This window comes from Melanerpes formicivorus, unplaced genomic scaffold, assembly GCF_026170545.1.
Source record: "Melanerpes formicivorus ecotype bairdi unplaced genomic scaffold, bMelFor1.0.p_v2 SCAF_19, whole genome shotgun sequence".
In the NCBI taxonomy this organism is placed as follows: Eukaryota; Metazoa; Chordata; class Aves; order Piciformes; family Picidae; genus Melanerpes; species Melanerpes formicivorus.
Window position 1 is genome coordinate 6,456,168 of NW_027142371.1, and position 26,831 is coordinate 6,482,998.

General features: G+C 42.6%; 1 protein-coding gene across 1 annotated transcript in view; it reads right to left on the minus strand.

Moving 5' to 3' along the window:
* Nucleotides 1-1,028: 1,028 nt before the first annotated feature.
* Nucleotides 1,029-26,831, minus strand: part of ATP9A (ATPase phospholipid transporting 9A (putative)) — a 64,053-nt gene continuing 38,250 nt past the window's right edge. The window contains exons 15-28 of the mRNA XM_068149945.1: nucleotides 26,043-26,204; nucleotides 19,229-19,321; nucleotides 18,324-18,407; nucleotides 17,268-17,438; nucleotides 15,180-15,278; nucleotides 14,803-14,892; nucleotides 14,545-14,689; nucleotides 13,941-14,005; nucleotides 12,999-13,154; nucleotides 11,625-11,689; nucleotides 10,654-10,762; nucleotides 9,290-9,347; nucleotides 6,782-6,985; nucleotides 1,029-5,686 (exon numbers count right to left, since the gene is read on the minus strand). Coding sequence (XP_068006046.1) covers nucleotides 5,550-5,686; nucleotides 6,782-6,985; nucleotides 9,290-9,347; nucleotides 10,654-10,762; nucleotides 11,625-11,689; nucleotides 12,999-13,154; nucleotides 13,941-14,005; nucleotides 14,545-14,689; nucleotides 14,803-14,892; nucleotides 15,180-15,278; nucleotides 17,268-17,438; nucleotides 18,324-18,407; nucleotides 19,229-19,321; nucleotides 26,043-26,204 — 1,638 coding nt within the window. The 3' untranslated portion in view covers nucleotides 1,029-5,549. The remainder of the gene's footprint in view (nucleotides 5,687-6,781; nucleotides 6,986-9,289; nucleotides 9,348-10,653; nucleotides 10,763-11,624; nucleotides 11,690-12,998; nucleotides 13,155-13,940; nucleotides 14,006-14,544; nucleotides 14,690-14,802; nucleotides 14,893-15,179; nucleotides 15,279-17,267; nucleotides 17,439-18,323; nucleotides 18,408-19,228; nucleotides 19,322-26,042; nucleotides 26,205-26,831) is intronic.

The following is a 26,831-nucleotide window of genomic DNA, read 5'->3' on the forward strand; positions in this document are numbered from 1 at the left end:
CTGTTCTTAATGCAGGCCAGGATGCCATTGGCTCTATTACACTTTTTTTGGGGGTAGAAATCTGTCACACTCTGTTCTTAATCACAGTTATTGAAGTTTCCCCCTGTGGAGAACATTCAGTGTTAACCTTCTGCCTCTCCCTCCCATTTCTGACCCAGAAATGGGGCAGCCAGCCCCAGCCCTAGCCCTGGGACTGCTGATGTGCAGAGCCAGTTACTTAATCTAATGTGCAAGTGATGAGCACATTGCAAAAACAGCTATTCCTAAAGCTGTTGCATCATTGCTCTTCCAGGAGCAGCATACATGTATTTTAAACAAAAAGCTTTCTCCTAATTGACAGCAGTGAGTACCAGGAGGAGTGCCCATCTTCTCCTTAGCTGGTGTTGCACTACAGTTTGCAGTGCTGGTTTGGCCAGAATCTGCCCAAATGAGCCAAATCTCTTTAAACTGAATTTACAAATTGCAGGGCTTTTTAAAAGTCCTCGGGACAGTTGGGTACTCTGGGACTACCTGGTTGTAAAGAAGGCAGCAGGCAAGTGGAAGCCTGGGGCTGAAGTTCCACCTGGTGGTCACAGCAGCCAGGTCCTCTCACTGGTGTGGGTGGCAAGACAGCAGTGGGACCAGCAGCCTGACTATAGCCAGTAGGAGCTCCTCTCTGTGCTCCACAAAGACCGAAGCCACACCACCAGACTACAACGAGGACTTGCAGAAAGCAATCTTGCAGGAAGTCAGTAATGAAGGGCAGCAAAAGCTCCCACCAATACTTACAAACAGTATTAGAAAACAAATTAACCATCCCACCACCCTTAAACCCCTTCCTGTTAAAACTGTTAGGGAACTGCTGAAAACAAAGAAACGAATGAAGCAGATCTACATGGATCAGCAGAAAGCACTGACCACTTCTCAGGTGTGCATTTCCCACACAGACAATTTAGAGGGCCACAGCGTAACTCACAGCTCTGTCTGAACACACCTTGGACTGATCAGGCCAGGACTAACTCAGGTGCATCATACAAGGTGTACGTGGATGAAGTAAAGAAGTTGCATAAAATTTATTTTTTCCACCTTGTTTTACAACATTCCCTTGTAAGGTTTCACACATCTGCAACATGGAACTTCACAGAACAATAAATAGTTGGCATTCATGTTTCTCTTGAACCAAGAGTATTTACACATTTTTCAACTAGATGACAAGTACAAAACATCGGCATCACAGTAAATATCACTTTGACACCAGAATCCATTTCCCCAAATAAAAACTGAATTAACTTAACATTTCCTTTTTTTAAAACAATTTAAACAATTAAAAATGTTATCAAAGGCATAGAAGTACACAAGTTGTAGTAGGCAGTAGTAATGGACCATATTGGCAAAGCTGTAGAACCCAGGATTTCATGCAAATCAAAGAGTTCATTAATTATGAAGTAACTAATAATGAACAAAAATAAGAGCCCATCCAGCTCACACTGAAGATTTTAGTGGGCACTGGGCTGGAGATGAGTCAAACCTCATCTGAACAGTTGTGTTTAAAGATCTTGCAACAGTAAGCTGCATGCAGTAGTTGTTCACATATCTGTTTTAGAGCACTGCTTGTGCAAACCAAGGATTTATGACGCATCATATGGTGCAGCAGCTTCCTTCAAAGGACAAAGCCAAAAGATGAGCTTTAGGGATTCAAACATCTGACTCTGTGACTCCCTGACCACCTTAGCTCGACTACAGCAAAACTTTCCTCAGCAGTTGCAGAGGATCAGGAGGGGTTTTCACAGTGTTTAACTGTGACAGCTCAGACCACAGACAAACACCTTTGGCGCTCAGTTTGGTCCAGCTGCAGCTGTAGCTCTCAGCACATAGCTGTCAACACCAAGGGAACACCAAGGATGTCACTCATCACTCCTCAGGCCAGTTCTGATAACACCCTGCACAGCTTTAAGCTGCTGCTGTTGAATAAAGAATGTTGCATTTCAATTGCACTGTGAGCTGAGCAAAGCAAATGTTGGCAAAGATAAACGGGACAAGCTCTATGGAGAAAATAAAGCCAGAGGTAAAAAAAAATGAAAACAGAAGACCAAACAGAAGACACACCTGGAATCACTGCAGAGATGCAAGAAGAGAACAGTGCAGGTCACAAAACTTCCATGGTAACTAACCACCACAGCAGCACAGCACAGAGTGTTGGCTTCCCCGCAGCAGCCACGGGAAGCAGGAGCACGCTGTGGGACGTACACCGCTCCCCTACGGCTTGCAGCACAGTCCCAAAGCACACAAGTTAGAGGAACTGCTACAGTACATAAACCAGAACAACAACAACAATAAAAAGAAAAAAAAAAGGAAGAGGGAGACCACTGAGGCTACAGGCAATATATTACATACAAGAAAACAATGCTTCACTCCCAATCAGCACAAACTATGAACACACTACAGGAAAAGGATTAAATTAAATTTCCCTTTATTCAAATGTACAGTAAGTATGAGAATGGGTATTCAACTTGGCCTTTAAAAACCATTTTTAAAATAACTTAAGAGAAACTGATTGCAGACATAAAGTGCTAAACTTGCAAAATGCAACCACCACTCCTCTTTCCTGCTGTTGGTTAGATGGCAGTTTGAATTTTCTGATTGCTTTAAAAGAAAAATGAATAATGCAGGGTATACCCAGACAGAAATTGCTTCCTGGATTTACAGCCTTGTGCAAAAACACTAGCTGCAAAGGAACATAATTCACACCCCCCCCACCCCCCCAAAACACAGCTAATGGATTACTACCAATTCCACTCAATATGGGTTCCTTAGTAAAGTTATGGATCAATAAATATAACCCAAATCATGAGTCACTCCCTTTCTTGGTGTTAAGCTAATAGTTTGCAAATATGGTCCACTCAGTGTAAACTGTATTGACTTGAGGAAACAGTGAATTCTACCCTATGTACGTCTCAAATATTTACACCCAGTAGCATGGCACTGTTATTCTTGCAGGACATTTAACTACTGATACACACGAGCCAGGGACAGGGCTTTACAAAGGTGGGTTCTGCGATGCGTTTGCCAACGGACAGGAGGGACCTGACTTCTCAGTCACGTAAAGTGGCCAAAAGAAAGTCTTGATTCTTCTAGTTACATCTACTTAAATCAAATGCTGGCTGGGGACTCCAGAACACCTGCATGGCAGACACTATCCAGGAGCTGCAGCAAGTCATGATAAAGATGCCGTTAAGTATCTTTTTGGCAAAGTGGCATCATTCACACAAGGCTGTTAAGCCAACTCCCCCCCCCCCGGGCAGTTCAGACACTGCTTTTCTCCTGCATGACAGATCACTAAGAAGGCTGGACTTCTAAGGCCTTTCCCAACAGGAACATACATGTCAAATAAGTAGAAATGTCCATTATTGTTCCTTTTAGCAAAAAAATTAAAAGGATGAAGGCAAATGTTTGAAGTAATATGAAAAGTTCAATCCTAAGAACTAACTTTGCTTAGCCAGTTGGTTGTTTCTGAAGGTGGCTGCTATGTATCAGGACTTCAGACAAGAGCCTGATCAGAAGACTGGCACAAAAGAAAAAGCAGTGAGCTAGATTAAAGTGTTTGCTCTTCTTATTCCTGAAGGATTTTCTAAATTAAGAGGGTTTTCCCCCACATGAAATAGCAAGGTCACAGGGGCTTGTATCTTCCTCTCTGAGCCACACGCATTATGAAGCGCATCCAATTTTTCTCTAAATCTCCTGGAACTTGCTTCCCCTCCCCTTTGATATTCACTCTCAGTTCCTGAGAGCAAGGAAGGAAGGCAGGTCAGGTTGTGCAAAACATTCCCCAGAGCAATTACCACACACCAACCACACAAGCCACTGCTATCCTAGATCTCAAAATTCAAGATGCACCACTATATGTCAACACAGACTCCCAGTTCTTTGAAAACAGCACTCACATTTTCTCCTGATTTTCACGCCAGATCTTTCAATGCAGCATTGTGCTGCTTGCAACAGTGGAACGCCTATAGCAATGGCAACTGGAGATCACAGCCCATTAAAGTGGTTCAGCATGGCACAGAAACAACCAGGGAGCTTCTGCTCCTCACATCAGTGTGGTTACCCGGCCTTGAGACAGAAGGGAGCTCAGTGTCTGGGCTCTGCCATTCCTGGTCCCTCCAAGCAGCTGACCAATAACAGCACCAAGCAGTGCCAGCTCTAACTGTGGTTTTTATGATGTGGGAATGAGACAGCAAGCAACTGATTTAGCAAAGACTAAACAGTCATTAGATGAGGATAGCTGCCACTAAAAGCTCATCCATGTCTGATGCAGGGACCAAACCATAAAAGGTTCCCCTAACTCTCTGTCCATCTGAGCAGCTTAAGTATATGTTGCTCTCCTGACAGTATTATCACATCTAAGAAGAAAGAACTGATTGAGTTTAGTTTTTGAACACTAAAAATAAATGCATACAATTGGTTCTGCACATGAGTCTCATGCCTTCACATGAACCCCACTCCTGCGAGTCAAGTTTGGGTTTTAGAGCAAACCAAGTGCAAGGTTCTCAAAACATGCCTCTCTGCAGGGAGTGTGTCATGAACAACATCCACCTAGGAGTGCCTCAGCTTATTTGCAGCTCATCCTCACAGTTTCACCCTAACAGGAAACAGATTTTGTGTAGCTGTGAGGAGTAGCAGCTCTGTGACCTCTCCTTTCGGTCTCCAAGGACTAAAGACACGTCTGCCACATTTTGTACAGAACAGTACGAGTCTCTCCTCACGTTGTCAACACATTTCAAGTTTGATCAATTGCAAATTTCTTTTCCAAAGAGGATTTGCTTTACTTTCAATAATTTTCTCCTATACAAATAAATACAGAGTAAAGCCATTACATCACCAGTTCCTTTTGAAAGGATGCACAAAAGCTAAACAAAACCAAATCTCTTCATTTTGGATTTTTTCTCTCTATTTATCAATGACTGGATACCTCCAAATTCACTAGGGTGAGCACATCGCAACTGGAGGAAAATCTCAAACACACTCAGATTCTCCAGTGTGTGTGGATCCGACAAGCTGGAGCCCCATTATGGAAATAGCATGCTATAAATCAGGAATCAGCTGTCAGCAGTATAGTGCATCACCTACATTAAGGGATTTCCAAGATGTAAAAATAATGTAACTACTTGAATCAAAAAGATAAATAACATAAACCAACATAACAATGCAAAGAACAGCGCAGAGACTTTAAAAAGTAACTTAAATTTGTCACATGTAAATTCCAAGGTCAGTTAGCAGCTTTCAGATACTTTTAACCATCGCAGTTAGGTGCATTTGACCCCAGTTAAGTTGGGCAAAAGTGACAGGAACTTGATGAAGTAACAAGTGCCTCCACCCACCAAAAAACTCCCTTTTATCATGAGGTTTCCATTCACGGCAGTTGTGAAGTCTTGTTCAACAAAGCAGCATGTTACAGAGATTACCACATGATCCCTACGCAAATATTGGACGTATTCGTTATAGTAACAACTACATGATTCTGTCTCTCGGCCACGTGCAATGTTTGTCACTGGTGTGCAAGGAGAGCAGCCCTACGATGTCAGCTTCGAGTAGCTTGGGGGAGAAAACCTTCGTCTCAGGTACTTCAGGACGTAGAGGGGAAGGCAGCTCACCAGGGTGATGACGGTGACTTTCCACAAGAATGACAAAGTTGCAATGAAGTAAACATCTGTTACAAAGGAAAGAGCACAAAGTCAGTGAAGATGGGAATTACCTTCTGGGAAAAGGTGCAGAAAAGCAAACTGATCTACCAATGCTTCTTAAGCTGCCATACCACCTCCACCCTCAAGTTCAAAGCTCATATGATACCTGGTTCCTCACTCTTCTGCCCTTCCTCTAAAGACACAGCTTTCTGCACAGCACATCTCAGTAAGGCATGCAACACCCCAGAGGCAAGTGCCCATACAAATGCCATCAGAAACAGGGCACTACTAAGCTTTCTTTAAATGGACTCCATGTCCTCTGAATCTGGGAACTGCCCCTGCTACTTTGCTGGCAGTCCAGCAAACACATCTCTTGACTGAGATACACTACTTCAAAATCGTTGCAAAAATAGTTGAAGCATGCTTCAAAACAGAGCTCATATGCCCATATGCAAGATACAGGTGTAGCCCATTGGGAACCATCCTCATTGTCTTCAGAGTTAGCAAAGAGCTTTATGGAAGAAGTAGTGACACCTTGTGGTTCCTGAACAAACTCTATGGATCTGATATTTACAACTAAACAGCTGCTGAGGAAAAATCTGGGATTCCTTACCCTTTTTCCTTTATTCAGGAAAAAAGGATTAGTTCTGCTTCAGACAACTGAAAAAAACCAACCCCAAATCAAACCCACACGAGAAGAACTCCAATGAAGCAGATAAAAGAACCTAAGTTTTAGGAGGCAACTTCTTCACCCAGTTAAAAGATGAAATCTTTCAAACCAACAAGAGGCTGAAATCTGTAGACTCAAGTTCAGTTCAGTTTCCATATGGACATAAAGACCATTGTTACAGATCACAGTTGATATGGGGAGCTCTGAAAGTATGGATGAGACTCAGTGGGCAGCACACAGTCTGCTCACCACCTTTGCCTCCCCTACTATTTTGCTATTGGAATGAACCACAAGTATAATTCAAGTGCCTTCTAATCAAATGCAGCTTAATTTGGTCACTGTAATTATTCCTGGCTTCATCAACAGCCTTTCAGCTTAATTCAGCTTTTTAGAGTTCTGCTGCTAATCAGGTCATAAACTAACTAATTGGAGAACAAGTATTTAACCTTACCAATAAACTCATGTAAGAAGACCAGAGAAGCTATGTAGCAGGAGAGACTGAGCAGCTCGGCCACTATCATGAGCCAGTGCCACGTCTGGATTGTCAGTGCCACCATCAGTAACTCGGTGAGAATCAAGGAGGTGAAGGAAATTGCAACAATGTGGACAAATTCAGATTCAAAGAGGAGGAGTGCTCCATACATGATGATACTACCTGCAAGGGAATGCAACATTTGGGTATTTTATTCAAACACCAGTCTAAGCTCTATAACCCACTGCTAGGACTGGGAAAGGCTGAAACAGCCATATCTTGAGACTTTTTTTCATGGAACCTGATGAATGTAGTGACAATGAATCAGTTACTATTTAGGAGACATAATTGATGAGAAGACAGGGAAAAGTTACAGCATAGATGCCCAGACTTTTATAACAGTCTATCATATTCACAGACACATGGAGATAGGAAATTAACACACACTGTTTTGGCAACTGGAGATTTCTAACATCACAAAACATCCTCCCAGAAAAGCAGTTGGTCACTACTCAGAAGCTAGAAGATACCAAATACTTCTAAAACCCACTGTGTTGCCTCAGTGCCCAGCAAGGTGATGAAAAGCTCAGTGGATACAAGTTAACCTCTCTTTGATTATTTTGGCCACACTACATTTTCCCCTAAAAGGAGTACCTATGAAAGCTCTGTTATTGATGCATTGTTTCGTGCTGCTATTGGGGCTGGCCAGAGAATGCTCACAACGCCCCGCACGGCCACCTGCACAAATAACTCATGTTAGCAGCATGACTAATCTGCCCCAACATCCATCACACTAGGCTAGCTTCAGAAGAGAAAACCTGCAAGTGGCTAGAGCTTGAGCCACAAGGTTCAAATCCAGCTGTGAACTTTCCAAAATTTAGGACTGCTCAAGTTTTCAGTCAGGCTCATCTCTGCTAGCAACTAGCCCCATTGTTTGGCCTGCTGTTTTCTAGTTATCTAGCACATAAGGAGTGAAGTCACTTTAACCAAACACTGTAACCAGATAACGGTCTTAGCTCAAGAAATCTTTCCCTCAATGCATCACTCTCTGGCTTCAGCTTTTCACCACTTGTGAGTTTTCTGTAGATGCCTTGGGTTTGCCATCATAGTTATACAGCAGCAGATGACCATCACTTCTGTCACAGGGTTTTACCATGTTAGATTTCAGAAGATAATGCTAACAGAGCTTTAATATTCTTGCATTTACTTCCTTTAACACTGGTTAAATCAGTAAGGTTTATCTGCTTCTTTTGGCACATTTATCCTGGCTCTTGTTGATAAACAACAAATTCTGTCACAGGCTCATTTTGCCACTTTTGCTTTATAGCATCTATGTTATTTATATGTTTCCACGATTCCTTGATCAACACTTACAGGAGGTATTTGAGTTTGAGGTTACTTGGTAAAAAAAAGACAAAATGAAACAACAGACCTTCTTAGACTTACACCCCAATTACTATATCCACTCTTGAGAAATAGCTGCACTGCAATTAAGGCATTTGCTTAACTGTTTTAGCAGCCTCATTGAAGTGGATGGGATATGATCAAGGACCTGAGCCCTACTCTAGTCCTTCATTACAGACGGCTATGAAGTAACCAGAATTACTGCCACATCTAATAGGATTTAGATAAAAGACACACAAAGGTATAAAGTCTGTATTTTGCATGACAACTCAACCTGTATAATCTATAGGTTTGAGAACCTTTATCAAAAGAAAGAAAGGTCTGTTCTTCAGATGGATCAATTAAAGCATCAAAATGAACTTGCACACAGTTACAGTTGCTCTCTACAACCACCTGAAGGGAGGCTGTAGCCAGGTGGGGATTAGTCTCTTTTCCCAGGCAGTCAGCACCAGAACAAGAGGACACAGTCTCAAGCTGCACCAGGGGAGATTTAGGCTCAATGTTAGGAAGTTCTTCATAGAAAGAGAGAGACTGGCCATTGGAATGGGCTGCCCAGGGAGGTGGTAGAGTCACCATCACTAGAGGTGTTTAGGAAGAGACTGGATGGGGTGCTTGGTGCCATGGTTTAGTTGATTAGATAGTGTTGGATGATGGGTTGGACTCGATGATCTCAAAGGTCTTTTCTGGTCTGGTGTGGTGTATTATGGTGTGGTCTATTCTATTCTATTCTATTCTATTCTATTCTATTCTATTCTATTCTATTCTATTCTATTCTATTCTATTCTTCTACAAAGGATGGACCCAACAGGAAGAGGCATGACGCTCTGAAATTCTACATTGCTGCCCATGACAGGGTTGACCAGTGGCCGCCAATGGTTTGGTTTAGGCAATCTGTTCCTCGCTAATATTCCCAATGTTTTCTGTGACAAAAAAAAAACCATTATAAAAATAGTTCTCCATTATCCCAAGGAGGCATTGCTAAATTCCCTTCACACACCATCCTTAACTTCCTGCAATACAAGAATTTTGCTATCCTTCCTTCATTCAAGCATCTAGAGGCACGAGCAGAAGTTGATTTCTTACCTTGATAGATGCTTATTAAGACCCATATTAAAAATGTTTTGTATGACAATGGTCGTCCCTAGGAGGGGAAAAGAAAACAAAAAGATAAAATTCCACTGGGATATTCTTTCACGAACATTCACTTACAGATCAAGCCATCAATTAATAAAAGAGAGTCTGAGGGTGGTTTGGAAAGAAAACAAAACAAATCAAGCAACCCTGAGGCACTGTCTCTTTATTCTCATTTTTCATGATCCACAGAGGAGGCTTGGGACTGTGGAAGCTCACTGCTTGCACAGCACCATAGAGCCTCGTCCTTGCTGCACACACAATTAATTCAGTGCGAAGATGTCTCCTGAGTTTACTCGTCATATGGTGAAATATAAGATGTGTGTATACACATACATTTGAATATATTAAGATTACATTTCTAGACACACACAAATCACCATCATATTGAAGGCAAATAGGTTTTTTAAAAGAAGCATCTCCAGCCAACACAGCTATACCAGTACAACCCCCCCACTATGTTTAGACCAGGCCTAAGGATGGTTGGAGAATTAGTGGTTTATGACATAAGAGACAACATACAAGTGAAACCAGATGGAGACTTATTCAGGCTGCTGGAAAAACAGGCTTTGCTTTTGAGAGTATCTGTTTAACAGAAATCCTTGAGGGAAAGGATCTGTTGAATAGTCAGTCCACCCTTTCCTTCAATTAAGAAAGATGTTCCCAGTCTGCATACACCAGTTATTCAAAAAATTAGCCAGGGAAGGGAAGAAAGATCCCCAAACAACCAAAAAAACCCACCCCAAGATGGAGACAAGATTTATCTTCCTGATATTTCTACAGTATATATCAAATGAAGGTTTTTTTTATAAAGAGAAGGACCTGACCTTCATGCTAAAGCTACAAAACGGCATAGCAACCAAATCTTTAGGTTCTTTTAGACCATCCTCAAGGCAAGTTTCTATTCAAGAAACTATGTGACAACCTCCTCCCTCCATCAGAGGAGCACATTCCTCCTTCCCATCCCTTTTTCTGGCTTCAAGGTAGTGCCAAATCCCCAACAATGTCTCCCTTTCCCCTCTCTTTCCCCTTTATTTTGGAACAGATCAGTAATGTTAAATCCTTAGAATTTCCCACAGAATGGAACTTCTTTTTCCCCAGCCGTTTTTAATAAATTGCATCTCATGTAGCATTCAATAACAATCTGCCAGGAAATCTGCTTATATCTGTTACTTCAAATCTGCCTTTAAAACGATTTTGCTTGATGAAGTTCTGTATCTACTGATAATACATTGTATTTTATGCATGTAGAGAGTTTCACATCGAGACAACGATCTTGCTTCAAACCAAACCAGACAAACACAAGTCTCCCACACCTTAAGAAGATCTTTGTAGAGCTCTGGGTATAGCATTGCAACTTCAGATTTAACATCCTTGTCCAGGACTAGAGAAAACACGGGAAACATTGTGTAAATTGTGGAGTACCTGGAAGAAGGCAGAAGACCAATAAATTACCTAAGGTGTAGATGAGAACACTAGTCTTCAGGAAGGAAATGCAGTATTCTTGAAGTACACACAACATACATATAGAACACAAATGGAACACAACAGTTTTGCATGTAAAAAAGCCCCTGCAGAATCTGCTTTCTGAATGGCTTTTTGATTAGAAATACTCATAAAGAGGTGTTCAAGTATTGCAGCTGGTGTTACAGGGTTATTAATGTAGCCAAGGACAGACCTGTCTCCACTCCAAAGTTTGCTCTACAGTCCAGGTTTGATCCTGTTTGCTTCAGAAGGCAATGGAGATGAATTTGCTGTTCCTTTTTTAATTGTGTATTAGAAAGTCTATAAAGTCATAGGATTGCAGGTGTAATTCCAGTATGTTTCAGACAGGAACTGTCTGGGGGTTCCAGTTCCAACTGGGGCTTGGAACTAGATAATCTTTAAGGTCCCTTCCAACCCAAACCATCCTATGATTCCTCCTAGAGAAGAGGTTTGGCTGGTCCTCCCTCCCTTGTCAGAACCTGGGCAGTAGCTCTCACTGCTGCACAGACATCAGAGCATAATGACAGCCCCGCTGCTTTTTAATAGGGACACAGGAGCAGTTCCTGAAGGATGGCTTGCTTCTCATACTCTGAAAGTGACAAACTGCCCTTTGGAAAGGTTTCTAGAAGTGTTGACACTGCCTCAGTGGCTTTGCTCAGTGCAAAGAAGCAGAAAGGGGACGAGGATCATCCACCTTCTGAAGCAGTGTTGTGAAACACAGAGTTAAGACGACCATGCCTTGCATTTTAATTAGCCTAAATCTATTCATTATGCACACTGTTAGTAAAAAGTGAACTCTTACCCAATGATGAGGAAGCCTTGGTAGAGAGGAACTGAAGCAAAGTAAAACACTGATGAGAAAACAGCCTAGAAAAGGTAAGAAATAAGCTTTTCAGGCATTAAGATACTGCAGCAAAAGCAACACCTTAAAAATATACTCTGTTCAAACTGGAATGTGCTTGTGGTGGGTTCACCAAATTCCTGAAATGAAGACAGAAGAATGTAATATCAATCCTTTTGATTCCTATGCAAACCTTGGAAGAAAATTATATTTAATGGCAAACACTGGAGAGCTGGACTTGGAAAATTTCTTGTAATCCAATTCCACAGAAAAGAACATAAATGGTTTCTTCCAAAGCCCACTGGTTTAATCAAAGCCATCCAGATGTTGTGAAGGACAGGTGCATATTTATTTACGCCTGGATGATGGCCTCACAATGTAAAAAGTATTGAGACTCACTAATGGAAACTTCAAAGAGTTCAAGATTAATTTTGGTGGGGATGTTTTGGTTCAAGGTTACAGGTTTGTTTTCTATTCTTGTTTTTAGCTGCAGACTGTCCCCTCAGTTTGAATCTTTTGTCTCTACATATGCCTTCTGAAAAACATCAAGTATCTTACTCAAAAAATACTTAGTATTTTTTTGGGAATACATGGCACAGAAATGCAGCTCCCAAAGAGCAACCTCTGTCCTTGAGGGCAAATTTCACTCAAGTCACCTCTGCTAAGAAGGAAATTTGGCTTATGAACTCAAAAAAAAAAATCTCTTTCAATGCTCCCTGCCAACTGGCAGTTGCATTTTTGTTAACTGAGGCTCTGCACATGAGCAATGTAAATCCTGTGAATACTAAACCTGTTTCTAAGGTTCCCTTCGAAATGGAGAGGAACAAACCACCTCAACATTGCTGCAGCAAGTTGCGGAGTCAACACAGCACAGCTTCTGTGAACACTCCACAGCATGCCAAACTGAGCTTTTGGTAACCCCACCAGGGTCTGAGCCAGGTTCTCTTCAGCTGATTAAGTAAGGCCTTCAAATAGCAAGACCAAAATTAAAACACATCTGAAAATTAGGGCGCTTGTTCAGCGGAAACAATTTTCTCTGCTTCAGATTTTCAGTATTTCCTAACATTACTAAATGACAGCTATGACATGCTGCATGCCAGCAGTATTTTCTAGGGTAGAATACTGTTTGTCCATTTTGGAAGAAATTGCTGATGTTTGCTGAATAGCAGGAACTTCCTTATGTGTTTTCATCAAAGTAACAACCTCAAATTCCAACTCATGAGCATTTTCAGGAGAAGAAACAGCTGCATCTAATGGAACATAGAACCTTTACTTTTTGATTTGGCTTTTTCACCTCCCTCTCCACTGGATAAACCCTCTTGACAGTCCTTTTACCTGCATTGTACTGATGCACAGGCTCCGGTGGATCACAAACTGACTGAGGGCTGCAGACCTTTTGTAACTGTTCCGGCCATGCACCATTAGTAAACGACCCAGGTGCTTAAACTGAGTGATAGAGAAATCGGCTGCAAGTGATGCCTGTTTTCCTTCCTGTGTAAACAGCAAGTAAAAACACAGTGAGATCACCTCACCATTGGAAACAAAGAAATATCCTCTTACTATTATTATTACTTAGTGATCACTGGCAGAATTACCAAGAAAATTTACAGTGGCTTAGGTGGGGGAGAGGATTGCCTCAGCACTTCTGCCATCCACCATGGCTTTTAAGCAAAGAGCATAAATATGAGGAGAATTCCCGTTTGAACCCTGGCCTCCAGTACTAAGCAATGCTCTAGATTATGATTCACAACACACATGTTAACGTGACACTCCTATCAAGTCAGTTTTGAACACAAGCTTTCAGTCTCAAAAGTTCACTCAGTTTTAATGTTTTGGCTCGCTGCAAGTGCGGTCTTCCCACTGCCGCCAAATCCACTCTTGCTGCTCCAAGCAGCTCCACATGCAGGAACCAGAGTTCCAGCCCAGAATTTGCTTTCTAAACTAACATTAACAGTATTTCATTGAATGTGCAGGTATATATTATCAATTAAAACCCCAACATTTGGAGCACCTGCACATGATTAAAAACCCCCAAACTAACCATGATGATCCCAATTCTCAGTCCAGAAGCAAATAATGAACCTTTATTCTGCTTTGTGGTAGTCCCTTCATAGCCAAACTACTTTTCATGACAAGGCTACTGCTCTGACAATTATTCTTGTGAAAGCTTCCCTATTCCTTGAGAGAATCCTTCTTCTGAGGATTTACTTAAGAGTTACTTGCAAACTAGCTTTTAAATTGCCATAGGAAGTCTCATTAAACATGAGGTAATCTCACCTTTCCTTCAACTCCAACACCACAGTCAGACTCCTGAATCATGCTAACATCATTCCCTCCATCACCTGCAGGTCAGAGCACAGATAAAGTGACATTGGTAGATAAACAACCAAGACAAACCCAAAGATCTACACCAGACTAATGCTAGAGAAAATATTTAACACTATCAATAAAAGCAGGGTTTTAAATAGAAACCAGCAATTTAACATCTTAAGAAGTTTTCTTTTGTTTTTCATAGAATCATAGAACACTAGGGGTTGGAAAGGAGATCCAGAGATCACCAAGTCCAACCCCCTGTAAAGTAGTTTTTAGTAGACCCATAGGTCACTGACCACTTTATCTGACCTGTAGGTACACTGCTGTACCTACAATGCTGAAATAAAGTTCACACAAGGGCGCCTCACCTGATGAAGATACCACCCCATATATTTATGAGTAATTTGTCATTGAAGCTTCCACATGCAAAATGTCATCTTCTCTATCATCCCACAAACCCACTGCTCTCTAAACTCAGTATTCCAGCTGTTATGAAATAACATGGGAATGTTCACTTAGAAGAAGCAGTGAAGACACCACCCTACATGGCCACTAACTAGTCCCTTACCTACTGCACAGGTAAGTTTGCCAGTCCTCTCCTGGAGCAATCGCACGATCTGAGCTTTTTGGGTCGGAGCGCATCTGCAGCACACGACAGCAGGGCACTGGCAAGCCAGCTCCATGAACTCATACTCATAGTATTTGAGACACACCTAATTCACAGAGATCAGAAGCGTCACCAATGTTTGTGCTATGAAAGTTTCTTTTACAAGAATCCAAATCTGGCCACAGCATTCCTGAACAGCCCAAGGCATTTGGAGCCTACCTCCAGCGAGTCGCCAGAAATAACAAGAGCACAGTCGTGCTTCCGGCGGAAGGCGTTCAGCTCTAGATGAGCTTCTCCACGGTTAGTCACCTGGGGGAAAGATAGCAACTGAGGAAGGGTTTGCTTCTTTGGGGTGGAAAGAAAAAAACGAACCACCTCAGAGGGAGCAGAAGTTATACAGACAGGCAGCACACTGAGTTATTACGTAGAGAACACAGACAGAAAAACACAAACTCATGGGAGAGAAAGCTGGGTCAAAAGAATAAAAATATTCTAGGTCTGCTGATGGAAAGCAGTTGTGATCTCAGCAACTCTCCTTTCCCAGAACTTGGGGTCCCAAGCAAGTTTTGAGAGAGAGGTATGAAAGTGTTACTCACTAGTCTGAATATGTGGATGTCCTGTGTCCGTGTCACCAAATGTGCATTCTTGGCTGTACACGTGGCTGTCTCTAACTTATCCCCTGTCAGCATCCACACCTAAAATCCAAATATGTAATGTATCAAATACAAAACTTAACAACCATGTCTGCAGGACATCCAGAAGTACCACCTGCCAGTTCAGGCATATAAAAGGACTGTTAGAAAATATATATATATATATATACACACACACACAAATTAGGTGGGGTTTTTTTTAAAGCCCTGTTTTAAAATGTACAGGAATATTCTCACAGATGAAAGAAAGCAAAGCTTTTAAAGAGGCTGAGAAGTTACAAACTATGTATAACATTTTTTTTCCCCCACCTGCATTATTTCAAGAGTCTGCTGCTAAACCCACAAAAAGCAAGCTAAAGAATGCACATGCATGTGTTAATGTGTCCCACCCCAGCTATTTCTTGTATGCTGAAATAAGTGGGCCCTGCCACAGAAAGATCCCTCATGGCCCTGCCTGAAATGTGGATGATGCAACTGGGGTTAGCTCACTGCTGATGTGTGCGTCTGGAACAGACTAACTTGGTTGGACTTCTTTTTTTTTTTAGATTTGAAAAAAAAAAATACACTGCTCCTTTTATTTTGTGCTGGTGAGAGGGGGAGGTAGAAAGCAATGTCAGCAGCAATACCCTGTTACAATCTGGCAGGGAATTCCCTCAATACTGCAAATATATTGGAGTTTGTTGTTGGTTGTTTGTTTGTTTTTTTTCCCCACTGGTGATTTTATTCTTTCAAGATAGCTACTGCCCAAGAATATTTAACTAAACTAAAAAAAACACCACCCCAACACCAAAAAAACCCAAACCAACCAACCAACCCCTCCCAAAAATATAAAACCCACCCCTAAACCAACCAAAAACTAAACCAAATCCCCAAACCACACAAAGACTCACTTATTTGTTTAATAATCTGGGACTGGGAACAGATTTGATCTTAACAAGATGGTCCCTGCAATGAATTACAAGACTGCCTTCACTCTTAATTTATGCCTTGCATGCAGCACCCTAAGGAACATACCATTGCAGGGAGTGCTCAGCAGTGCTGCGCTCGCTCTGTGAGGACACGCTCCACACCCTGACACTGACTCCAGCCAAGGTGAAGAGAAAAAAATGAAACCACTCTGGAATAACTGGCAAGAACTATGCTGTATGGGGAGAAAGCCACAATGCTGCTAAGAAGCTCTGTCTGATTCTGCTGGCCTCACTTCTCAGCCAAAGTCCCTTCTCCAAAGAGGGATGGCTCTGAGCAGAAAGCATTTTTGGAAGCTTGTCCCAAGCCTTCAATTCTAGTTCCTGCCCAAATCCCAAAAAACATATCCCCTCTTTAGATTCACAACATGGCTCAAGAATTTTTGTTCACTTGGCTATTTGAAGCAGAGAAACTACAATCAGAACCTCCTACATACTTTTCTTGCCGAAATCTGAATATTAATGTCTTCTCTTCCTCCTTTTCCAAGTTCAGGACCTGACTGACAAGTTTTCAGATAGAGAAACTAAGCGGGCATTACAGTGGCTCCCTCACCGCTGAGCACAGCTCAGGCTGTGGTCTTAGATGTCAAATGGAAAAAAAGAAGTCCAGTCGGTGATTCTCTTGGCTCAGGCCCCCTCTAGTGGCCACTGGACACAGGGATGTGCACAACTTCAGCCCCAGCGCTGGAGTTCACTCACCGGAGACCAAACACATCCAAGCCAGTCTTGTTTCATGCAACTATCTGAAAGAAACAATTGCCCAGAAATCTCCTGTAGCTACCCTCCTGCCTATGCACTCGGTTTCCCTCCAGAAGGAGCCAGAACGTATCAGGGGAAGAAAAGCACAAAAGATGACATGACTTCGTGCGTTAACATTTAGTACTTCCAGCATGTTCTGTTCCCAAAGAGATGTTTAAAAAACACCAGCCACTCAAAAAGAGCACCTGGTGAAACAGTTCCCATGACAGGGCCCCCAGACTCTCTTAATTTACTGTCTGTAGGACATTGTCACATAGTCCAAAGGGTCTAAGTGTTCCTGCTAGGAGTAACAAGAGCTTAAGCAGACCTTAATACCAGCATTTCTCAGTGTCTCCAGAGTGGGTCTGACATCAGTCTGCAGCTGATCCTCCACGCCAGTGAGACACAGCAGCTCCATCTCCATCTCCAGGCTCTCAATGACTGTGGCTACCTTCAGGGAGCGGTCGTGCACACTCAGCTTTGCCTGGACATAGCGTGCCTGGGGACAGAGCAGACACAGCCACAGTCACTGGGGGCAGCCAGCCCACATTTTTGTGGCATGCATGGTTGACCAGCACAACAGTTATCCAGTTACCCTCCTTCTCTTGACTACCTTTCAGGGATGCCCCCAGTAACAGCTGGCAAACATGAGGCAAACATAGAATAAGGTGGAAAACATTTCAAGAAGTTGTTGCTGTTTTCTCCCTGTCCTGGTCCAGCAGGCAGCATGATGCACGGCACCTCCTTGTGCACACAACTGCACAGCAGCTGCTGAAGCGACACTTGCAGAGCCTCCCTTGCACTGCAGGTCTAACCAACGTTTCTGCAACTAACACATCTACAAGCAATGGCAACAGAGAATCCCAAGTGTTTCCACTGTCTCATCTCTGTACTTAACTTAAGAGTTCTCCTTCACAGCTTGCCTGCCTGGGGTAAGAAATGAGTGCTGTGTGTAGAGACCTGTCTAACAAACCCCAGGCATGAAGGCTGTGTTTCCATGGAGCCTGACTGGGTTATATTCTGATTGTTTGTAGTTTCTCTGGGTGTCAGAATGCAACAATAAAAAATTAAAGGCCAACACACTTCCCCACACAAACACAACTTATCTAACAAATGATGAATATTTGCAGAATTTAAAGCCACAAAAGATTGTGAGGCAGGATTCAGGAACTGGTTTTGGAGTGTCCTGGCTGGGATCCAGTTTCAGACATACCACTTAAAAAGCAACTCTGATTAAAAGAGCAGCAAGATGTTGAAGAACGACAATTCCAGCAGACAGAGCAGGGAGATGAGAGGCAACATTATCATGAGAGTTCTGTGAGAATCACTTCAGCAACTGTTTGTTTAAAAACAAAGGGGAAAAAAAAAACAAATAAGAACTTACTTCAAAGTCTTGATACTGCTCTTCCGTCAGAGACTTCTTGGCTACAACAAGAACCCTCAGGCCTTCGCGAGCCATGTTACCACACTGGAAAGAAGTATCACATTGTAAACCATAAACTGCATCTCAAGGAAGATGATTTATGCACAGCATTCAGAGATGGCAATGTAAGATAGCAGGTTAAGAAAATAACCGTCCCATTTGAGCAACCCCTGTGAGTCTCTAACATCTGATAAAGTGCATGATAAACCCAAGGTGGGGGGAGGGGGAAGATCTGCAATGGTTTGTAATCTATCCCAGTGATCAAAACCAAAAATGTCCCCTCTGTTATACCAGTGTGGCAAAAACAACCCCATTGATCTTATTTTCTCTGCCTCTAAAAGGACACAAGCCTTTGATTTGTAGACATCCCATCTTCAGCCATCAACTCTTTAAAATAAGATCAAGGTATTGCTCTTTTGAAGACCAGGGTTTTGGGGTGGGGAGAGTCAGTTAACTGAAGCCACTGCTATGAACTCTCTGTTGACATTACTACTAGCCTGATGAACGTGCTCTAGCACAAAGATGCTAAATGTAGGTCTGAAATTAGACCTTTCAGTCTAAAAAACACAGGATAAAGCCCAGGAGCAATTTGGTGATCTTGTGTGGCAATCAGTTTTGAGCAAAATCCACTTTATTGAGATGACTTATTCTGCAGGAGGTACATTGAATTCTTCCTCTGACTTCCCTGTTTCTGCGTATGTTTGGCTGATCCAGTGAATTACCAAGATCAGTGACCTTCTGGCTCTCATATGTTTTAGCAGTTATGTCCACCCTGCCACACAGACAAGATTTTGCATGTGGTACCCTATAAGAAGAAAAGCATCTGCATGAGGAACCCTCTGTATGTAGGAGAGATGGCTCCATACCTCCTCTTCCAGCCAGTCATTGTACTGCACGATCCCAGCCATCACCACATCAGCCCCCTTCATGTAGAAAGTGATCTCTCCTGTCGATTCATCCTGCAGATAAGAAACAGAAGAGTCTAAGCTGAGGCAGGAGCTTCAGAGTTGGGGTGGCCTCAGCAAATTTAAGTGATGAATTTTCTGTGCATCAGTCACAAAAATGTCTGCACTAGGTCAGGCTGAAGGTTCATCTGGCTTAGCATCATGAGGCCAAAAGGAGATGCTTACTCAGTTGCAATCTGGTAACTCCTAGAATGAGTTAATGCTTTAGAAAAGGATGATCAGCTTTTAAATCAGCAACATGTGAGTCCCATGCAGACACCTCTCAATCTTGACTGCATGTGCCTTTAGAATAACTTTTATCCCTCACCCTGAAAATTTATTTCACGCTTACCCAAAACAATAAAACAGATACACTAATCTTAAGAGAGTAAAAATCACTCTACTTTAGCCTCTCTGTTACATTATATGCCATAAGAATAATTAAAGATTAGGCTTGCTGCAGAAAGGTTAGATTGCTACCTGCCTTATCTGATCCAAGTAATTTGTAGGCTGCAAGCAAAGCATATTTACACTACCACAAATTTAAAAATCCCTTCTAACCAGGCAGATACCTAAGGAGGTCACAGTTACTAGTATCACAAGCTAATGGAAACCCTGGCAATTTCCTCAAAGGAGACAAAACAATGAGTAAGGAACAAACTGCTCTGTAAACCAAGATAGCCACCAGGGATAGGAAGAAAATAAACTTAACACGCAAAACCAAAAAGCCCAGGAAGGTCTGGAAATAGACAGCTGTGAATAAAGAGGGAAAAGAACCTAAGGGGGGGAAAAAGAAATTAAAGACAAATACAGTGGACACTTTTTCATTCTCACGCTATATGTCAGTCTGTTCTGCCGTGACAGAAACCAGTGGTGAAAGTTCTCACACAGAGTTTGAGTTGGTAAGTGAAAGATTAGTATCTGGTGGCACTGGCAAAAGAGTTTACATCCACAGAAAAAACAACAAAACCCACCAACCAACTAACCAAATAACCCCCCAAAACCTAATAAACAAAAAAACCCAACACCACCAAACCCAGCACCTGATGTGGATATTAAAAATGCAAAGAAGTAAGAGCATTTGCTAGAAAAATGAAGAAGTAGCCAAGGATAACAAATCTCCTTTACTGAGCAGTTTTGCTAAGCTTTTGGAGCTACTCACAAGGAAGATTCTCATAATTAAGCTTAAGCATGGTTTCATGGTTTCAATGTCCTGAAATATCCAGCCTTTATACACTGATATCCATACATCCCATATCCCCAAAGCAAAAAACTTGTCACTTTACCAAAGCAACTACAATCTGCTTAAATAAAACACAACACTGTTGACAGTAGCCAAAAGGTAAAGGTTTATCTATTAAATTATTTGATTTAAAAGTGTCTAACAACATCTCTGTAGGAAACTGAATAAAGACTCCACTTCCCGTGCTACAGAGCTGGCTTAAGATAGTTTAGACCTTTTGTCCAATATAAATACTGTATCAGCTATCTCCTTGCATTAGTCATTTCCTCTCACCGAGTTCAGTAGGAGGTTAGTGCGTTCTCATATTAGGGTAAGATCACACTATAAATCTACACAGAGATTTGCCAGCTACATTGTTTTGGAGAGGCATCTTTTTCCACCGTGGTCTGAGCCTCTGGCCACAGTTCAAAGGCTTCTTTCAATTCCAGATATGACAATAGCACTATCTTTGCTTTACAACAAAGATCATTCCACATGGGTAAGGGGAAAAAAAAAAAGAAAAGAAAAAAAGGATAAAAAAAGAAGAATGGAAAATATTGTGGTCAAGGAAACAGGTCTTCTTTCAAGGAGAAGATAAGACAGTAAACAGTATGCTGATGAGTGGCTGCTCTGGTGGAAGAAGACTTCTTAGAACTGAAATAATCAGCTACAGAAATTGGTCACAATTGGTCACCAGTAAACAAGTAGATATTGCAAAAATATCCCAAATGAGGCAACATCTCCTACTTGTTTCCAGTATTAACTACTACCTTAGTTACTAAAAGTTGTGTGTTGAAGGAGATCTTTTTACAGGAACCAGGACCAGCAGGGGAGACAGGTACCTCTGCCAAGGACTTCAGTAACAGCGTTACTGGGCTGAACACACTTGCTGAAACTCAATACCCAGATTCTACAGGATGCATGGCAAGACGATCACAATGGCTCCTGCTAGCTGAAAAAACTGCATTTATAAGAATGGGCAATAACTGTACAGTTCAGCTGAAAATTTAGAATAAACTTTATTTATTTAGAATAAACCAAACCAGGTTGGAAGAGACCTTCAAGATCATCGCGTCCAACCCATCAACCAATCCAACCCACCCAAACAGCTAACCCATGGCACCAAGTACCCCATCAAGTCTCCTCCTGAACACCTCCAATGACAGCGACTCCACCACCTCCCTGGGCAGCCCATTCCAATGGGCAATCACTCTTTCTGTATAGAACTTCTTCCTAATATCCAACCTGAACCTCCCCTGGCGCAGCCTGAGACTGTGTCCTCTTGTTCTGGTACTGGTTGCCTGGGAGAAGAGACCATCACCCGCCTGTCTACAACCTCCCTTCAGGTAGTTGTAGAGAGTGATAAGGTCACCCCTGAGTCTCCTCTTCTCCAGGCTGAGCAACCCCAGCTCCCTCAGTCTTTCCTCATAGGGCTTGTGTTCCAAACCCCTCACCAACTTTGTTGCTCTTCTCTGGACTCATTTCTGCAAGTCAACATCCTTCCTAAACTGAGGGGCCCAGAACTGGACACAGTACTCAAATTACCATTTGAATTCTACTCACTGTAATCCTGAGTGCAGCTTCATTCTGCAGTTTCTCCCTCTCTCTCTGCCCCAGTCCTCCCCAAATGCTCACTGTTACCTGTTGTCTTCTGAATACTTCAGGCTACCTTCCCACTCTTTATTATTTGTTTTGTTTTTAAATAAAAAGCAGCATAGTTTTAGAAGATATACTGAAGAGGTCAACACCTTGCAAGTCATGGATCAAACCCATCTGGAGTGCTCACACACACATACATATACGTTGAATAAAATAAAATGTTACTTGACAACTGCCTATTTATAAACTTTAAAAAACCAAAACAAACCAAAAATCCTACTCAATGATATTATTTTGGAGTACACAGGGACATGTCTATTGATAGCCAGGCAGCCAGCACCTGCTACTCAAACCCTACTTTTGCACAGGGTACAGAAGGAGCTGATTTCAGTGGCTGAGCAGCATCTCAGCAGCTGCAAAATAAAGACACTCAATTGACAAGCACAACAGAAAGGGGGCCAATGATTCTATTAACATCATTTAGTCAGGATCTGGGCCTGATGTTGCTCCCACTGACCACAAGTGGGAGTGTTGCTGATTTTGGCAGCAGGAATGTTCTACACACAGAAGTCTAAAATAGAAATCTTCTCCTTCCTTGATACGGGAGAATGTAGAAAATAGATAATCCAAAAGGAATAAGCTTCAAATCAAAGATGGGGGGGGGAAGAACGACTCTTTTCCAATTAGAGGAGAGTATTTCAGGGCACCCACTTCTCTGCTGAGCATATAAACACAATTTAATGAAGCATATCCTGGTTTCAATGCTTAGCCCCCTTCTTATACCTAATAAAACAGCATCATCAAAAGTCTGCACTTACATTAAGGATGGGGAAGGAAGTAATTCAGTCCTCCCTCTTTTATTGGTAATGTTCTTATTATCAAAGAATCATAGAATTGTTAGGGTTGGAAGGGACCTCAAGGATCATCTAGTTCCAAGCCCCCTGCCATGGGCAAGGACCTCTCACACTAGGATCAGGTTGCTCAGAGCCAGTATTCTAGGTCATGAAAATGTTGCCTGAAGTCTCCACATCATTTTCACTGTAAATACACCTACTCTGAAGAATTCACACTTGCTCTGTTTACACAAACATGCACTATACTTGTTGCAGTTATCCCATGCACCCTGAGGCATTTGTGGGACTGCACAACTGTGTGCTTCAATGGTATTTGGTCAGATCTCTAGATTCACAGAATTGACACTGACTTTGTATTAGCTCAGCCTAATTCAACAAACATTCCTGCCCCCAGGAATATTTTTTAATATCCTAAAGCCTGGAACAACTTGAAATGCAAATTTGTCTCCCCCTACACTTTACTGTGGCATGTGATCCAGGACTTAAAAATAGTTCCTTGAGCAACAGGAGATTCAGGTCCAAAATACTCAGCTAGGATACAACAAATAGAGCCAATTTGCATGAGCTTCCATGATTTTCAATCTGCATTAAACACAGCTTTTCCTTCTTGGGTTTGTAAAAAATATCTGCACCTAATACAAATCCACCTTTACCACCAAATCTCTTGTTAACAGGAATACTGAAGTTCTGCAGGATTTCTTTTGTTGCTCATTATAGCCACTTCATTGCTCCATTTTACATTATCCTTTCAAGGTGCTGTTTCTGACAGGGGCTGTGCCCTTCCAGTGGTTCAGAGAAACTGAGAGCAGTGAAGTTACCAAATTAATCTATTGTCAATGATGCCCACATGTGCAATACTGATCCTAACTGCTTCTGACTCAAAACAAAGGCTGCTCCTCCTACTGTTGTAATTTAAAATACATAAGGCTGAATATAATTTTACACCCTATTTCCAGATACCCCAACATAAATATGCAGCAACCCAGTTTTACCACAAACAGAAGGTGAAAAAGAAGGAAAAAGTAAAAAGTAAGAGGAAAAACCCCCCACCACCACCAATCTTACCTATTCTCCCCCACCCTAAATTTCAAGGCTGCAGATCACAGTATCACTTAGGTTGGAAAGGACCTCGAGGATCATCGAGTCCAACCTATCCAGATCCCATGGAATGACAAAACAAACCATATCTTGCACTGGATTGCACTACAAAATATTACTATTTTAGATTCCTGGTACCAAGTATCTGTCTCAGTAAAACATAATAAGGATGTTTTAATTATCTCCAAAAGAAATATTCAGACTGCTTCACAGGCAAATGGAAGCAACTTCCTAGAGCTGGATTTGTTTATCATACTAACATTGATATTTTTTAGCACTGTCTTGAACACTAAGGGCAACAACTGCTCTCAACTGTTTTTAACAACCACACTTTTATCTTCTTTTTTATTTTTGTGGGTTTGTTGTTGTTGGTTGTTTTTTTTTTTCTGAGAGTTCAATCTTATATTGTATTCATAGATAAAACCACAACATCATGGGTGCAGTTTCAGCTTGGCACGTATTTAGCGTACGCAGTGCCTGCTGCTGCTGATAAAGGTACTTGCACAAATGCAGCCTTTCACCTTAACTCAGCTGTTTTTAAAACCCTGCTCATGACACTGTTCTCAGCATGGCTGTGGGCTCTGTCAAAAAGGCTACAAAAGCCCCAAACCAAACCAACTAACAAACCAACCTCCACAGTTCCAGGTAGCTACAAGTGCTGGCTCCTGTGGTGCTGTATTTCCATGGGGTCTGGAAAGACTTTCAAAGCCTGGCAGGCAGCTGGGAAGCACTTCCATGAAACCACTAATAACATCCTAAAGTTACTTGTTGTGGCAATTGGTCCAGGAGCCCATTCCTCCTCTCCACTTGCTGCCATCTCCATCAGCCCCTGTTATACCACCACAACTACTTTGGAGATGCAGTGTAAGCTGGATCTGGGAATCTGCTCAGGTTCCTGCTCCTGGGTGACCACAAGGTAGGGAAAGCACTTGTGAGCTAGGTCAAGTCACAGCCTCAGTCAGTGACACAGCCCCTCCAGCTCTGCCAGTATGACCATAGCATGGACATGACAGGAAGGACAGGACCTTTGTCAGATGAAAATGCAACAGCAGCTTGGCTTCCCCAGGACACTGATGGTCTCTGCTGCCCTGAAGAGAGGAGTCCCAGGACTCCTGCCCTACCAAGCTACTCTTCCTCCTTATGGTCAGCCACTGGGGAAAGGGACACAGAAAATGAGTCCACAAGTAACTGTGGCTGTTTCTTTTGCTGGCAGTGCTGGCTTTGAGACTTCCTGAGAGATAACACAACATCTGTGCTGATTATCAAAGCTGCTGACATCCAAAGCACTCAAATTTTAGCTCTCAAATGTCTCACCAGTCACTCCTGTGTCTCCTTCCACCTGGCACACTCATAGCAAAAACCCTCTCCCAGTGTTCTGCAGATTCCCCAGTGCCATTGGTTTCACAGAGGGAAGTGCTTGAGTTGTCTTTTCCAGCCCCATCCTGGAGACCCTGGTATATTATTGAGGAGTTACTTCACAGCTGGTGGCAGTGTTGGCTGATGGCCTGGCTGGACACTCATCCCAAACCTGACACAGTCCCCAGTGATGTGTGCACAACCTACACAGGGAGCTGCATGACAGAAACACAGCCCAGAGTACCAGGAGAATTGAAAATGTGAGCGGGAAGGAACAGCTGGAAGAAACTGAAGCTGCAGAGGATACACACATCCCAACTGCCTGAAGCTTAGGCTCCATTATTTTGAGCAAGGAACCAACATCAATAAACTGACAATGCCTCAGGTCACTTACAACCAAATATGGCCAAGAAAAAGGAAGTATCAGTAAACCAACATGGCAGTGAGATGCTCTTGGCTCAAAACAGAACTAGCACATAGCCTGAGCTAGCAGAGACTGCAGAACTGCGCTGGGAAGAGCAGCAGAACTGAGCAAGTGTTCTCTGTGATTCACGGTGCATTAGCAGGAGATTCCCAAAGACAGGAGAGCTCACCCGAAGCAGCTTACCCGAACGATGATCCCCATGCGCTTGCTCTCGTAAGTGAAGGGGAAGATCTGCAGGATGGTGAAGTTCAGGATGTGGCCACCCGGTGTCCTCAGCTGCACGGAGGACTGGTCTCTGCCCACCAGCGTCAAGCCCACACTCTCGGTCCATTGCACCAGGGCCACCTGAGAGGAGAAAGCCACGATGAGGGCAGCCAGCCCACGCTACACCTCCCCTGAGGAAGAGCAGCAAGGAAGGAGCAGCGGGTGGGCCTCAAAGTAGTGTTTAGTCGTTAATGATGCTATAGAATGCATCTGTTCATACATGCAGGTGCTCCTGTATGGTTCTTTCTAGGGAGCATTTCCTGAAGTCAGAAGCTCATGAACAGTATTTGCGGGGTTTGGGCAGACCAGCTTTTGCCTGCTTCAGCTGCCAGGCTGTCCTGGACTCTCGGCAGCAGGCGGCTGGCTCCCTGCCTTCCACTGCCACACCCTTCTTCAGCAAGGGCAGGCACAAGTACCTTCTGACCCAGCCTGCAGCGCCCAAACCTCCCTTGGGCACATCAGATAAAACCCTTTACAAACACTTTTTGAATGTGCTATTCCCCACCCTCCTGTTTATGAAAACAAGAACTGAAAATGATGCATCCAGCCAGGATTTATGGTATCAGAGCCAGGAACACTGATGCAGAGCACATTAAAAATTCATATTGAAAAAAAAAAAAAAAAACAAGAAAACAAAAGGAGTTTTCTGTTGTACTAACAGTTCATCACCAACTTTCAACCTCTGTACTGATCAGCAAGACAGCTGAA